General features: G+C 39.8%; 1 protein-coding gene across 2 annotated transcripts in view; it reads left to right on the top strand.

Annotated features, from left to right (window-relative positions):
* maf-S (MAF bZIP transcription factor K) overlaps positions 1-17,297 on the top strand; it is a 38,778-nt gene extending 21,481 nt beyond the window's left edge. The window contains exons 3-5 of one of the 2 annotated variants that reach the window (XM_080284256.1): positions 2,009-2,062; positions 12,591-12,754; positions 16,938-17,297. In XM_080284256.1, coding sequence (XP_080140382.1) covers positions 2,009-2,062; positions 12,591-12,754; positions 16,938-17,136 — 417 coding nt within the window. In that variant the 3' untranslated portion in view covers positions 17,137-17,297. The remainder of the gene's footprint in view (positions 1-2,008; positions 2,063-12,590; positions 12,755-16,937) is intronic. The other variant, XM_080284257.1, reaches the window with a different exon arrangement.
* Positions 17,298-17,532: the final 235 nt, after the last annotated feature.

The raw sequence follows: 17,532 nt of genomic DNA, 5'->3' as shown, positions 1-17,532 counted from the left end.
AGTGGGGCCTTGAGTAACGTACCTACCTGCTGCTGACAAGGTACTGCTTAGACGAAAACTTTGCAATAGAAGAACAGAAAAATCATTATGAAATCATTTACTTTAGTAAAGTCACAAGTTTACTCTTTATACATTACTTTTTATGAAAAAGTACCCTAAACACCTTGCCAGTGCACAAATATGCACAACATTCATACCTCCACCACACACATATGCACAACACACATACATGCAACACACACATATGCACAGCACGTGCATATGACACACGTATACATGAATGCATAGTGCTCATGCACACAAAACTTATTATATACAATACATAGCTGCTTCCCGTGCTGTTTTTTGTGCAGACGTAAATGGCTTCTTGGCAGTCATTTCCCCTCTCCCCACACTTGTTGGAGACATTGAAAGCAATCTTGGACCTCAAACATGATACACTTGCCTGGATTGCTCCCTACACATCATAGCCACTAGGTGAATGTTTGGACTATCCAGTGCAGAGCATGCAGAGAATGGATCCACACTACATGCACTACAGCTACAAGTACCAGACAGTACGAAAGAACATGGGTATGTGACAGGTGTAACCCCTCCACAGGCACTGCGAGTACTTTCACATCAAGCACAGCTCCCCACACTCCCTCCATCCAACCCCATCCCCCTTCCCACACAGACATGAGATTCTTTATTTTTTATATAATTTTGAGTATGGGTATTGTGAGGTTCAACAGTACTATATTTCTTCTGAGAAGTCATATGTCTTGACTATTATACAGTTCTAGTCATGACAGGATATTTTTCTAATTGTATTTATTCTCCACAAAGTGCTTGTGGTGGACATGATCTTTTGTAAATACTTTCACAGCTACCAGCTTTTTATATTTTGGGTTTACTTCAGGTTTTCAGTTGTCAGGCATAAATAAATATTTAAAAGTAAAATTTATTATTGGTATGTTGTTTAGTTTATTGCAGTACAGTGAGTAACTAAAAGTATTGTAAGTACCAGTATATATCAAGATGATAAATTTGTCATAAAAAGATTTTTTTTTTTTTTTTTTTTTTTTTTTAATAGAATATGGCTACAGTTTGCCTGTGTTTGCATTTGAATAAGAATTATACTGTTTGCACAGTTCACTATAAACATTCATGTGCTCATTGATTGTAACTGCAGTATCATAATCTCATAATGGTAAATATGAAGTCCATTAATAAACATTGTCCGTTGCTCGCAGTGCTCTCGTGAATTTCGCTTGCAGTAGGTACTGTATCCCCAAATCCTCCCCCAGATAAATTCGCAAGCTGTTAGTAAATGGTATCAGGCAGTCAAAAACGAACCAGTTTCTTTCAGCTCTATCTGGCCATTGTTAGCATAAATCATCCAGCTGAAATACAAAACATTATTCCAACTTATAATAGGAGAAAAACTGAAGCTATTGAAGAATATTTGATTATTAAGCAAGTCTCTATAACAGTTAACTGTTATCACAGATGATTTTGTTTTTCTTATGTTACTTTAATTTTCACTTCCAATTAGGTTAGTGTTTAGAAGCTTTACAAGAAGTCTTATGGCAGTAATCACACCAGAAATATGAAAATGCTTATCAAAAAGGTATTTTGATATGTAATTTTGTACAGAGATAAAACAAGACAGGCATTACTACTTTTTTTTTTTCATTCATTGCCAGATGCCACGTATCCCAAAATGATGAGCATCATTCAACTTTATCAGGAGTTCATTAGCATTAAATGCACAGGATATGCGAGAGCACTGCACTGTAGTTACCTTGTGATTGGTGTTTTACCATATGTATTATTTTTGCCCTTGCACTTTGTGGGTGCTATTTCTTGGATAATACAGAAGTCTAATAGCTTACTGGTACACAAACACAAATATGTACTGTACACTAAATTTTTTGTGTAATTATGTGAGTAGACTTAGCAGGTGTAGAATGATGTTCTCTTTTTCTCCATTATGTTACCCTTGGCGACTGATGTGATGTGACAGAGTGCCCCCCTGGCTGGCTCTGGTCTGCGCACCCCACATAGAGAAGAGGCCTGGGTATGCATCACACTGATTATGTTCCCATCTGCACCACATTATATTAACTAAAACTGATATTTGCTTGCAGTTAGTTTCCTTTCATATAGCCTGATGACTTAATTTTGATGATAATTATTATTATTATTATTATTATTATTATTATTATTATTTTTTTTTTTTTTTTTTTTTTTTTTTTTTAAAGGTAAAAAGGTAAAAAACATTGCTCTTACAAGGTGTCCACTGTCCAGTTCTGGTCTGTCCTAATAATTTCACTGCATTGAATTCTTGCTTTTTTTTTTTAAAGTTCTGCATATTTCTCTACTGCAGTATGTTTTCAGCATATTTCATTACTCTACTGTATATATTTTTAAATTATTGTAATTATATGGATGCTAGTAGTTATAAAGTGAAAGGGTGTTGTTTATAAATATGTACTGTAGTGTACAGGTATGCCTGTGATTGTTTCTTGTGAAATATGAAGTAAGTCTACTTCACTGAGCATACTAAAGTTACATTATAAAAGGGCATTAACATTAAAACAAGGTCTAATTCTCAACTTTTATGAAGCAGCAGTTACTAATGTCCCAATGGGCAAAAATGATCTTCCTTAGAATTCACCCATGACATTAGAATATGTAGCACCATAGTGGTTGAATTACATTGCTGATGCAGTATTTCTTGCTCAGATTTATAATGGCCAAGAATCATCTCCCGAAGTTAGTGTGTCAAGTCCTGGGACATCCTTTTTGTGTGTGTGTGTGTGTGTGTGTGTGTGTGTGTGTGTGTGTGTGTGTGTGTGTGTGTGTGTGTGTGTATTTACCTATTTGTATTTACCTATTTGTAGTATACAGGAATTGAGCAATGCTCGTGTTGTCCTGTCTCCATATCCACATTTATCAAGTCTACCTTTACACACATGAATGTTTTTCTCATGCACCACCTCTTTGTCTAAGTCGTTTCAAATATTTAAGAATATACCTAATTGTGATATACACGGAATGTACTATGCTCGTGGGTTTCCGTCGCTGTTTCTCAGTAAGTCGAATTTAACTTTAAACTCGTTTAAGTTTTTAGACTGGACGATCTCTTTGTCCAGGCTATTCCATAAGTCTATACTTCTGTAAGGAAAGCTATATTTCTTGATATCCTTCAAGCAGCTTGACTTTTTCAATTTCATTCCATGTACCCTCTTGTTGCTCTCTTATCCCATACAAACAGATCTTCTTTGTCAATTTTATCTACTCCCACCATGGTCCTGAACACCGCAATCATGTCTCCCCTCTTTCTCCTTTCCTCTAACGAAAGGCAAATCCAGTTTTTCCAGCCTCTCTCTGTATGACAGGTCTGTCAGACTGGGGACCATCTTGGTTGCTGTTCTTTGTATTCTCTCAATCTTGTTTATATCTTTCTTTTTGTGTGGGACCACACTACCGCTGCATATTCTAACCTGGGGCGGATCATGGCCACTATCAATTTTTTCATCATTTCCTCATCCATATAATGAAATGCTACTCTTATGTTAGTCAAGAGTTTATAAGTCTCTCCAACTATCTTGTTAATGTGCTTTTCTGGTGACAAACTATCTTGGACCAGCACTCCCAAATCTTTCTCTTCTCTCCTTTTTGTGATTAATTCATTACCCAAAAAATAATTCAGTGATGGTCTCCTGGTACTTTTACCCATTTCCAATATTTTACATTTCTTTACATTAAATTTCATTTCCCACGTCCGGCTCCAATTGTGTATCCTATCCAAATCCTCCTGCAGTATTTTACAATCCTCCTCAACCTCTATCTTCCTCAAGATCTTTACATCATCAGCAAACAGACTTGCATAACTGTTCACTCCATCTACCATATCATTTACGTAAATCAGGAACATTACTGGCGCCAACACTGAGCCTTGACAGACATCTTTTCCTTTATTACTGTCCTCATTTGTCTGTCTCTCAAAAAGTCTCTCATCCATTCCAGAAGTTTCCCCTTTAGTCCTCCTATATACTCTAGTTTCCACATTAGTCTCTTATGAGGTACCTTGTCAAAGGCCTTCTCTAAATCTAAGTACACACAATCCACCCAACCATCTCTCTCCTGTACCACAACAATCGCTCTTGAGTAAAAGCTCAACAAGTTTGAAACACATGACCTTCCACTTCTGAATCCAAACTGACATTCAGCCAAACTATTCATCTCTTCCAGATATTTTATCCATCTGTCTTTCAGGATTCTCTCACACAATTTAGCGACCATGCTGGTTAGAGACACTGGTCTATAATTCAGGGGTTCTTCCCTGTTTCCTCCCTTGTAAATTGGTACCACATTTGCCCTCTTCCATTCTTTTGGCACTTTCCCCTCTTCCAGTGAGCATACAATTAAACTGTGAATTTTATCTGCCAGTTGTTCTCTGCATTCCTTCAGTACCCAATTAGAAATTCCATCAGGTCCTGGGGCTTTCCTTACATCTTGAGTTTCCAGTAATTTATACACTTCCTGCACCTCCACTTTTATATCTTTCATCACTGGAACATAGGATAGGATATGATGATGATGATAGGATGGTGATGATGATGATGATGATGATGGTGGTTGTGATAGGATGGGATAGGATGGTGATGATGATGATGGTAGTTGTGATAGGATAGGATGGGATGATGATGATGGTGATGATGATGATGATGATGATGATGGTAGTTTGTGATGAGGAGGGGTAGATTGAGATGGTTTGTGATGAGGAGGGGTAGACTGAGATGGTGTGTGTGTGTGTGTGTGTGTGTGTGTGTGTGTGTGTGTGTGTGTGTGTGTGTGTGTGTGTGTGTGTGTGTGTGTGTGTGTGTGTGTGTGTGTGTGTGTGTGTGTGTGTGTGTGTGTGTGTGTGTGTGTGTGTGTGTGTGTGTGTGTGTGTGTGTGTGTGTGTGTGTGTGTGTGTGTGTGTGTGTGTGTGTGTGTGTGTGTGTGTGTGTGTGTGTGTGTGTGTGTGTGTGTGTGTGTGTGTGTGTGTGTGTGTGTGTGTGTGTGTGTGTGTGTGTGTGTGTGTGTGTGTGTGTGTGTGTGTGTGTGTGTGTGTGTGTGTGTGTGTGTGTGTGTGTGTGTGTGTGATGATCAGTCATACAGATGTGGTATTGTCTTCATACAGGGTGTCCTGGAAATTGTGTGAGAAACTTCAGGAAGTTATTCCTAAGCTAATATTGATTTTAAAAGGATATATTAACATATGTCCAAAGCTGGTAAAGCATTTGTTTTAAAAATTAGCTTGAGAATAACTTATGTTTTTACATGTTTCCTGGGACACTCTAAACCTGTATATGCATTCATGGTAATAGTTTTAGAATACTGTAGATATAATCTTGCTTTGTTGAATATTGTAGTCATTGCTATTTGTAATTAAGCTTCTTAACATTTTCAGGTGTAAAGTCTAGAATACATTCTACTTTTTTTATGGAGAATGTATTTGTTGTGCTATTGCTGCACCTCCTACCATGCTGTCAGACTTGTCTTCTTTCTCTTCTGTTTAGTATTTCTGTATTCAGAAATCTCAAAATTAATTAATTGAGTAAAGAAAGTACAATTTTAATGAGTTCAGCTTCAACCTGGTTTCTAAAAAGAAATACAACTTTGTATAGTAGACATCAGGAGGGGCATCCAGTCATAAAATGCTACACGCTTCAGTCCAAACGTCTTCTATCCAGGGGCAACGCCTTAGCCCTTCGTGGATACCTGGTGTAAAACCAAATTATTATTATTTTTTTTTTATTATTATCCGTCTGGTAGAGTATGTGTACAGTAGTAGCTTTACCTCTGCTTCCCTAGGAGCAAAAATAGGGGTGGCATATTGTACAGTGTGGGGTGAATTTACTTGTAGTTATTAGCATTGAGTACTACAGTACTTTTATATGCAGAGCTACTTTTGAAATTCAGTTATACAACCTAAAGATTCAATGAATGCCCATGTGAGCTGTTTATTTTTCAGGGTATTCTATCTATCTATCTATCATCATCATCCAATCCTGTGTCGCTCCACAGAGGAGCGTAGGAACCCGGGGCTAGGCAAGTTGGTCCTGACATTAAAGATGAAAGTGACCAGCCTCATTCATCCCTGAGTGGCATACCTGTATATATATATATATATATATATATATATATATATATATATTTTCTTGGGGACGGGGTCATTTACGTACTGCACCTATTATTAATTTGGCTAGATATGAGAGCTCATATAAGCTTCCACTTATTTAAGGTTGCCATTCTGTTCCAGTCATATGTTTTTGTTGTTGTATGGGAAAGTTGGTGATCTTTGAGGTTTGTCAGCACTGTGGGAGGAGGTAAAGTGTTGATGTATTTATTTTTTAAGTGTCAGTGTACTACTGTGCATTGATACTTCAGTTACTGGTTTCTGTTATTAGTGGTTGTCCACCACTGACTGTTGGAGGTGCTGCCATGAGAGTGAAATGTCTGCAAGTTGGTAATAAGCCACACAGTTATCAGTCTTAGGCAGGAAAACTCAGTCAGTGTTCAAGCTGAGACACATACTCCGTTACAGTCATGTTTTACATCCAAAATTTGTTTTTTCATAATGAAGTCAAGAAACTGTTGGGAAGTAATTAAGTGACTTTGGCATTGTGTTTATCTTCCAGTCCGTAGAAAACGTCAACTGTACCATAGCACATCTCTTTATGGGAAGTTCTTAAGAGGAAGTGTGGCATCATTTGATTTGATTTAGTTTCTTTTCACATAATTTTGTTAGTTATGACAAATACCAGGTAAAAGTAGTGGATGATTTTAAAATCATAGACTGACAACTTTCTCAAAGAAATGCAGGATAGTCTTCACACAACTGCAGTACATCAGTATACTTTTGTGCAAATTGCCATGATTATTAATAGCATACAAGAGTACAGGATCCCCTAATTTGTGTGCTTGTGTGGGCTTTGACCATTGATACCATAAATCCCTTTTAAAGACCCCCCCCCCCAAAAAAAAAAAAAAAAAAAAAAAAAAAAAGAAGAAGAAGAAGAAGAAGAAGGAATGTTGGGGATATTTACCCAAGGAACAGTTGTATCTGATTTCAAGCCAGTTGGTGACAAAATAAAGGAATGGCACCAAATTGAAAATACTGTAGATTGGAAGAAAGGAGGAGGAAAGAAACAGAGCAAATACAGTAATTTTCCACCATTTTGTGGAAACTTTATGAAATGGGAACAAAAGGATATAGAAAATGTGTTGAATGCACAGAGGGAGTGTTTGTTTATGAATGCCAAGGCTGTGTGTGGTGTCATAGAGGTTGAAAGGAGAAGGAAAATGAAAACGGCATGGTCAGATTATATGCGAAAAAAGGGGTCAAATGAATGAACTGGGAATATATTGAAAGTAAGAAACATGTAAAGAGATGATTATGTGGAAAAAATAAGAAGTTAATGATGATCTTGGTTAAAAATAAATGGAGGCACTCACCATCCACTCACTCGATTTAGTGCTGCTTTCGTGTGTCTGCCCTTTCCTCACCTCCATACTTCTTTCCTTCCATCCTCTTCTGTCTTTCTTTCCTTCATTCTCTCCTCATCCTTCTGCCTGTGGGTGACATTACACTCCCTCTTCTATCTTTCTTCCTTCATTCTTTTGTCTTTCTTCTGCCTGTGGGCTCTACACTGAATGACAAGCCAAATTGTTTCCTGTACACCAGGAAACCATTTGCTACGCTGGATAGTAACCACATTACCAGATTTTTGGCACCAGGTGGTTTAGTGGGTAATTACGGCGTTCCATTTGGACTGAGCCAGTGAAGTCCAAGGGGTGGTTGGGGGTTATTGCTCACTTCATGCCAGGCAGGGATGAGTGAGGTCACTCTCATCTTAAATGTCAGGACCAACTTGCCTAGCCCCGGGCTCCTGCGCTTTTCATGGGGCAACGTAGGATTGGATGATGGATGGATGGATGGATGGATGGATGGATACTGAGAAAGTAGGAAACTGTTGCTGTATTGTTTGAGAATAGTATATGAGTTTTGCAGTCTGGTGCAGTTCTTTGTTGATATTTGTAAGTGTTGTGCTTTAGAAATTAATACTGATAAGATTAGTGTTTCTTGCTTAGAGAGAGGGTGACTTTTGCTGTTGATTTGCTGGTGACTGGAAAGGAACTTGAATAGTTGAGGGATTTTAAGTGCCTAGGTGCAGTAATAAAAAGAGACAAATGAAGCAGAAAGTTGAGTAGTGTAGGTAAAGAAAGTGGCTAGGGCAAGGGCTTGATATTAAGCAGAGGTCTGAGTGTGGAGGTTCCAAGAGGATCTAATGGTGTTTTAGCACCACATCAGTATATAGGGGTGACTTGGGTGTGGAATGAAAACAAAAAGTCAAGAATATGAGCAATAGAAACGTGGTCAGCAATGTGTGTGGAATGTGTAGAGTGGACAAGATTGGATATAATGTTATTAGTGAAAAATATGGAATATAGAAGTGCGTAAGAGTAGGACTGAAGCATGTGTGCTTAGATGACGTGATCATATGGAGAGAATGGATGTAAATAGTGGTCAGTAGTGTATGTGATCGAGCTGAAAGGTGGGAGGAGGCATGTTAGGCCAAGGAGAAGGTGGATGGATATGGTAAATGAATGTGTGAGTAAGAATGGTATAGTGTAGAGGCTGATGAAGCTTGGGAACTGATGGGATTGATTTGGTCGGATGATCTGTTAGGAGAACATGACAAAGGTTTGCCCCCCCCCCCTTTCCTAATTTGACAGTGATGTTGTCTGATAGGTAATGTCATGTGCATCTGTAAAGAAGAAAAAATGTGCATATAGAAAAAGGTAGTAGATGGGTGGTTACCACTGACCTTGGGAGGTCCTATCATGAAAGTGAAATAGAGATAGATGCATAGTAACTAGCTACAGTGGCCTCATGCTCAACACACGTTTCTTTAATACAACAGTAACTGTCTTTAGGATGGTAAATGCTCAAAATATTCACCTAAAAAAAAAAAAAAGTATTTAGTATGGAATATTTATGAGACTGAGGAGTTTTGGAGGGGTCTCTTATTCCTGGAAGTCCCAGGAGAGGTGCTGCAGCCAGCGAGAACATACACTGACTAGGACAAGTGCAGCGGTCAATCAAAACACTCGTTTGCTTGTGACATCACCGAGTGTCAGTTTTCCTGTGCTTTCTGGCATAACACCATACTGCATGTTGGGACAAACTGCAGGGGAGCTCTCATTAATAAATGATGAAAATTTTATGACAGGGAATATCTTCCATAATATTATAATTCATTTATGTCACCCAGATTCTGCAGAAATAATTATTATGTTTCTAAAGAGCACCAAGTTTGGTATGTTGACATTTGTGGTGGTGTCCTGTAGAGAGAGGACAGTGGATCAATTTGGGCCTGAAATTTGTTCACCCTCAGATCATTTCAGTTAGTCAAGTTAGCTTAAATTAGATTAAGATATTAGGTTAGGTCATATTATTAGGTTAGGGATGATTGATTAGTGACAGATTGACATTGGAGCCCAAATCAACCTGAAAGTCCAACATGGTGGGTGGCCATGTGCCTCAGTTTGTGTGTAAAACTGAGGAGGTTGTGACGCAGATGTCTTCAAAACTATGCATTTCTGCAATTTTTTAAATTTATCACAATAAAAATTTTGCTGCGAAACAAATACAGTTGTAAATTTTGTGCACAGGGGCTGTGCTGCAGTTTCAGTGAATATTGGACAGTACCAGAGAGAGAGAGAGAGAGAGCACGTGCACACGCACGGATGTGTCAGATTTTTTTTGTGCTACCTGCCCATTTTATGCCACACATTAATCATATTGTGTTTCAATACATACAGGTATGTTAAGTTGCATTTTGTGCATTTGCCTATCAGTGTTTACAACATTGTTGGGATTATTTGTGTCCTGAATTAGAGTCTTGTCTGATCTACATAATTTTCCCCATAAGGTTTATTATTTGCTCGGTATGGAATTAGCCCAGTATGGCAGTGTTGTGTGATCTAATTACCATACTGGATGCAAGGTCACAACTACTCCAGCATCATGTGTGAGAGTGAGGTAATCTTTTTCAGGTTTATTGTTTTTTCCGTAATTATATATATATATATATATATATACGGTAGAAGTCCGATTTTTCAGCATCTATGGGACCAGGCAAGTGCCGAAAAATCAAAATTGCCGAATTATCAAAAACCCTACCCACTCAGCACCTTATATGTTTCGGTGAACACTATCATCACTACTCTTATCATTATAAATGTGTTTGGAGAAAGTACTGTATTTTCATTCATTCATTCATTGCCAGACGCCATGTATCCCAAACGGGGTGGCCAACGGCTTAGAGTTAATTGTTTTACAGGGAGGGGCACTAATCCTCCACCAACCCCACTTGACAAGTAGGGATGCCAACAGCATCTGGTGGTCCCAGGCGGTCACTCATCCAAGTACTAACCAGACCCAACGTTGCTTAACGTTGGGTCTGGTTAGTACTTGGATGGGTGACCGCCTGGGACCACCAGATGCTGTTGGCTGTTTGATATTGTACAATACTGTAATGAATACAGTACTATACGTGAATATGAAAAATAAAGAAATTAGTGAATATACTGTATATAAATGTAATGGTACAGTAGGCCTACAAGTTCACATGCACTTACCTAAACTTATAGTAGGTTCCTTATTTACATATGTACAATAGAAGGGGTTGATTGGAGTCTGCTACTGCTGGAAGAAGTCCCCAGCAGTAGAATGTCCTGCAACAGGCTCTAAGGACTCATGGAGAATTTCAAGACCGACGAAAAAAATCGGAAAATCTGCCGAACGATCAGAGATTTTCGTAAATGGGACTATTTCTCAAAACTGCCGAAATGTCAGATTTGCCGGGGAATTGAATGCCGAAGAATTGGACTTTTACTTATATATATATATATATATATATATACCAAGCAGGGCCGGATTTACCTACTTGTGGGCCCCAGGCCAAACTCATCAGTGGGCCCCCAAATTATTGTACAGGGGCCCCATACTATGGGCCCTATACTTACCGTACAGGAGTGGCAGAGTGACTGACGTATGCGCCAAAATGGCCGATGGTGAGTTATTTCCCCCAATATGTAGGTGGAGCCTTCTAGATCCTCCCTGTATAAAGCTAAAGCTACATACAAACAGAACCCTTATGGCTGGCTGGCAGATGGGCAAGCGTCGCTTGTTTTAGGCCTTGAAAACCCATAGAGGAAGTCTGCTCCCACATGGCAGAAGGACGTGCGGGCCACGGGCGGCTAGCCATTGGGAGGCTGCGTCTCAGTATTAGCCCCCAGCCTCAGCCAGTCCCCCACCAGTGTCCCCCTAAACCTCACACGTGGTTGATGGGCTGCACTGTCCTCTGCCCATTTTGAGTGCTTTTAATTAAAAATTTACAATAAAAATTAATCAAAAATCAAGAAATTGCATTATTAATATAAAACGTTCACAATTTATTAATTTTTACGTTTATTTTTATTTGGATCACATAATTATAACCCATGTAAATATTTTGTGTATGACCCCCAATGGGGGTGTGTGCATTTTTTTTTTTTTTTTTTTTTTTTTTTTTTTTTTAAACAATGGATTCATTAAATTGCAATTTTTGAGAGCATTACATTGATATAAAACAACATTAGTTTTTTATTTATACCTTTTATGTACACATTCTTCAAATTTAAGCTTCAATTACTTGAAAGTAACCCTCTGGTGCATACTTCACTCTGCCGCTAGATGCCTCATATTATATAATGAAATACTTGGTGTACACTTGAAACAAGGTTATATGCTGGCACACTGCGCGACAAATTAGTTTCAGTGGGCTCCCAGATACCGGTGGACCCAAGGCCAACGGCCTACTTGGCCTATTGGTAAATCCGGCCCCGACACCAAGAAATTGTAAGTGTAGCAGAAAAAGGCCAGACTGGAGGTGGAGATGAGATAGAGAAATTTGCAGGGAAAACAGCAAAGATTGACTAAGCCAAGGAATTTGTGGAGAAGGTTGGGGGAGACCTTTGTTCAGCAATGGACTTGTAATGGCTGATGATGATGATGATGATGCTATATATATATATATATATATATATATATATATATAATATGCCTCAGGAAGTTTGTAATTAGTAGAACATTTTGGGTAGTGGAATTCTGGATATGGGAGGATCTGGTGTAGTGAAATTCTAGAAGGCACTGTCCAATGTGTTGGAAATGCCTTCTGGAAGGGATGCTTAATTTTAGGGCATAGTAAATATTCCAATATATAATGTTTTGACAAATCTGTTTATTTCCAGCCCCTTCACATCTTTAATTAAATCAAAGCATGTTGATTTGTTTATTAGGACTGAAATAAATCAGATTGTAATCTAGCAAACAGGATGGTATAAAAGTTGTCATCAAGTGTAAACTGACACACTGCTAATAAGAAATTGCTGACCCTTGCACTGGTGTTAACTGCAATTTATGCTTTAGCTTTATGATGAAAACAATTTTGTTGATGGAACCAAAAACCTGAAGTACTGTACTACCTTTATGATTGAATTTGCAGCCACCTCTCTCACCACCACCATGTGACATCAGTGATGATGAGCTGGTGAGCATCAGTGTAAGGGACCTCAACCGGCAATTGAAGTTACGAGGGCTTTGCCGGGAGGATATTGTGAAGATGAAGCAGCGGCGCAGGACACTGAAGAACAGAGGATATGCAGCCAGGTAAAACACATAACCTTATACCTTGCTATTCCAGTGCCTCAGTTTGATGCCGAAGCGATATACAATACAAGAACATCATTAACTGGTAGTGAAACAGTTGATCACCTGTGAATGCTGTTAGTGACAGCATTGTATTATGGTATTGTGCAGTAAGTAAATTTGAACTGCATGTAGAAAAGGTGCAAATTAAATGCTTGTTAATTCATATACAGTATAGTATTTTTGTACAGGTGCTGACTAATATCATTTCACTTTAAGTCAAAGAATTATGAATCATGTAATATTTTGATGAGTTTGTTGGCTGCCAGAGATCACATCACTGGGTTTTCAAAGTCATTTCTGACTGTTTCCGTGCATACCATTCTGAAATGGATCAGTATATAATGAAATGTTCACAGCCATACAATAGAAACTAAAGGAATACAAACACACCTCAGTATGTGGTGGGGTTACATCAAGCGAAAACAGACTGCATACTAAAGTTGATTTAGCATGAGTTCTGTGGAAATAGGGAGGGGGCAGACATGCCAAATCTCCTGCACTGAGAGGGAGACTCCTGCAATTAGCCTCTGCCTCCTGCTTTCCCGCCAAGGGCAATAAAACTCACTCATTTTGGCACAAGTGTGTGCTGGTTCTAATTAGCAGTTCTCTGTGTCTGTGGTGCAGGGAATTCCCCTGCCTAACTAACCACCAGGCTAATTATCTATGGGCAAGTGGTATTAAAACAGATATAACTATTACTTGAAAACATGTGAGCATACCATTGAAAACAGCAGGATCGGAGAAAGGATCTTAGTATCGGAGTGCACTGTGATGCAAATGGAATAATATATCATCCATTCTCATTAGCATGTGTTCCCAGCACAGGCATTCCCTAATATCTGGTGCATCACTAACCGATGATTCGATAGACTGAACAAAAGAAATGGGGGAACATTCCCACAATCCGAACGGCCATCAGTTCTCTAGTCCGAACACTCCGCTTCTCACTAGGTTTGAAACGAGTGCACCTGAATGGGATGTGGTGGTGCACAAGGCTCTCCCTGTCCTCCTTCCATCCTCTTTCTTCTCCCCCCATCCCTCCGCCATCCCCCACCACACTTAGCACTGCTAGGCATGTCTCTTCATCCCCCTGTCCTTCCCCATCCCAGGTTGTCTCCCTCCCTGTCCCCCAACCCTCTCTTATCCCCTCTTGTCTCATATATATATATGTGTGTGTGTGTGTGTGTGTGTGTGTGTGTGTGTGTGTGTTTTTTGGAGAGAGAGAGAGAGAGAGAGAGAGAGAGAGAGAGGTGGGGGGTAGTAGGACAGTTTGGCTGTCTGATCTCCCTCCTAGTCCCCCCCTCCCTCACATCTGCTTGTCTCCCTCCCTGTTCCCCTGGCCCCTTCAACCACAGCTTGTCTCCCTCCCTGTCCCTCCACCCTCCCCCACCCCCTCTTGTCTCCCTCCCTGTCCCTCCACCCTCCCCCACCCCCTCTTGTCTCCCTCCCTGTCCCTCCACCCTCCCCCACCCCCTCTTGTCTCCCTCCCTGTCCCTCCACCCTCCCCCACCCCCTCTTGTCTCCCTCCCTGTCCCTCCACCCTCCCCCACCCCCTCTTGTCTCCCTCCCTGACCCCCGCCTGCCTGTCCCACTCGTCCACTCTCCCACTCCCTTATTCCATGAGTGTCATAAATGCAACCAAAAAGTACATGAGTGGTGGACTAAGGAGCCTCCCAATTGTATGGATGTTGGATTATGGTGAGACCATCACACAGTACTTGTGTTCCAAGTAGCCTCATACCTCAGTACAGGAAAGGGAACAAAATATAGTACCTGGATTGTCATTTCTTGTCTGGTTATGACTCAAAGAAGGCTTGAGAACTTTGCATGAGATCTCCCTCCGTTCATATCAGTAAGCTGATGAAGTACCATCTATGGATTTTTATGTTTTTGACTCTGGGCACTGACTGTTTATTGTATTTCCTGACCCAACAGCCCTCTTAAACATTACTAGTAAATGACTCCACACAGCTTCATATTGTATGTTACTGCTGTGGCACTAAATCATCTGTCATGAAATATGTTAGAGTTAGCTCATTCAAGACTGGTGTGATGGTACCAAATTACAGTAACAAGAATTGTGTCATCTCTCATATACAGTACAAATTTCATCCGTAATAAACGTGAAATTGGCAAAAATTAAACCCTATAATCATCCATCACAATACCTTTCTCCAGGTTGTAGCATTCTGAAAAGAGAAAGGCTTTCAGCTGTTTCTTAAATGATTCAACAGAAGAGAGTTGTCTTATGGACAATGGCAATCTCCAGGGGCTCAATACACAAAAGAACGATCAGAGAAAGATGACTGGTGAATGACTCCAGGTTCGTCAAGACACAAGGAATCATCTTTACTATGTAACATCACACCTGGGAGTGCCGATGGGAATTTCAACAATTCAGCAAGAAACTTTGATTTGCCAAACTTGAGAACCTTGAGTGTAATAAGGCACAGTTTAAATTCGGTTCTAGCCCTTACTGGTAACCAATACAGCTCAATTAGGAACGGGGTTGTCGAGGTTCTCAGGGGGGGGACCAAAGATAAGCCCTGCTCCCCTGTTCAACATAGACAGAACTTTTGTTAGTGTATTGTTTGGAAGACCCATCCACAGTGAACTACAATAATCGATGCAAGACAAGACCACTGCATGGACCAGTGTTAGGAGGCAACATCTATACAGGAATTTTCTCACAGAGTACAGATTTCTGACATGCAAGTTACACCCTCTAACAGCTTGATTAACCCACTGTATGCCGGCCAACTTTGGACCCTCATGGAGCCGTGGTGCCAGCCAATTTTTTTTTTTTTTGCTAGATTGGTTATGAATGATGAGAAAACATGGAAAACAACCCTAAAAGTACTCACAGAAGCCTAAAAGGCCGATTTTGAGGCCAAGTCGTTCTCGGCCATCGACTGAAATGCTTGGCCTGCCTGTGACACCCAATGAGTTGGGGTAGGAGATTGGCATTTTCTTTTTGGTTAACTATCCCAAATGACCCATGGACACTCTTGGGAGGTATATAGATGATGTGGGAACTGTCCCCAAGCATAATGGTGTGCTGATGCACATTACATGTGAATGAGTGGCATTTATCAGGCAAATGTTCGTAATTTTGGAGTTAGCATTTTACACATGTAAAAAATTGTTTGTTTAGTTTTCATCAGCATCATCATCAGCTGATGAATCACTTTCATCATCCATGGGGACCATCAAGAAATCGTCAGTCTCACATCGGGAAAGACCTTGGTGCGACATGATGCGCACTCACAGTCAAATTAAGACTGAGGAGACGGCTACCCACGTGGCCTGGGGGAGGCGTGGTTGAATCATAGCATTGATACTAGCCCTATAGAGGTGTGGGACTATTCTTACCTAAAATCTCTTGCCAAATTTGACATTTCGATTTTTGGCGATTTTTTTTTTCAATTGTAGATCGTATATTTACGGTTGTGGCAATTTGTGCACACATATGGCAGAATGTATATTTACAGCTGTGGCACACAGCAGTTTAATATGTTCTTTGTAACTTAACTTTGAATTAAACACCCAGATTTCGAACAGAACTAGCCTGAATGAAGCTGTGACACTCCAATGTTCAAAGCCAGGGCATTAAGTGTTGACTAGACTGAATGAAGTTGTGACACTCCAATGTTCAAAGCCAGGGCATCATCAGTGTTGTCACATCTTCTGTTTCCTCTGATGATGATGATCTCAGTTTTTACCATCATTCAGCCTGAGTTTCCTCCCTGCCATCCAAATCTTAATATCAGATATTAGAAATTCGAGCTTAGTCTCGGTATCATTAATATCTGACATCTTAACACAGAGTTGAGTGTCATCAGCATAAAAATGATAGGATGCCTACAGAGTTGAGTGTCATCAGCATAAAAATGATAGGATGCCTACAGAGTTGAGTGTCATCAGCATAAAAATGATAGGATGCCTCGTGAGCATCAAATGAAGACAATAAACTACCCATGTAAACTGTAACAAAAGTCAGATATTCAAGAAGCTCCTTTCCCAGCAAGGATCAGTCTTGCAGGCTCACAGTGAATAGTCCATTCCTCTACCACTTGATCACCACTTTCCCACGACCATCAAGAACTATGTTATTTAATGTCAAAATTCTTTTTCTTTCCAGCTGCCGCATCAAGAGACTAGAACAAAAAGATGAACTTGAATCAGAAAGAACAGCAGAACAGGTTGATATTGAGAAGCTTGTTAATGACAACCTCAGCATGCGGACAGAAATTGACAGACTTTACCAGAATTACGAAGCTCTGAAGAAATTTGCCAATCAGAAAAATATTCCTCTTCCACCAGACTTGGAAGCACTGTGATGAGAGTGAAGCGTAGTAGTGTGTATATGTGTGTGTGTGTGTGTGTGTGTGTGTGTGTGTGTGTGTGTGTGTGTGTTTAAGTGTGTGTGTGCATTTTTTACTCTCCACATTGGCTGAGGCTACTGTTTTCATATCCCGGTAATCTTGTTACAAATATTCATGCACATTCCATTTCTGTACCATATGGAGTCATGAGTTTTGTCAAACACTCAAGGAGTTGGTGCTTTTAGTTATCTACTTGTCATATAGATATATTTTTGTAATATACTGTTATAAAAAGGTGAGATATATGGGGGAATTAGCGAAGTAAGGAGAATAATAGTTTGGTAGGTCACTTGATAAAGTTCAGGATTAAGGAAGGAATGTTTGTACCATAGTTTAAGTCTGGCATACAGA

Source organism: Coenobita brevimanus, chromosome 101 (assembly GCF_032717465.1).
Source record: "Coenobita brevimanus isolate Jiangsu-jjx chromosome 101, ASM3271746v2, whole genome shotgun sequence".
Taxonomy (NCBI): Eukaryota; Metazoa; Arthropoda; class Malacostraca; order Decapoda; family Coenobitidae; genus Coenobita; species Coenobita brevimanus.
Note: the sequence above shows the minus strand (reverse complement) of the source record. Positions and strands in the feature narration are given on the sequence as shown.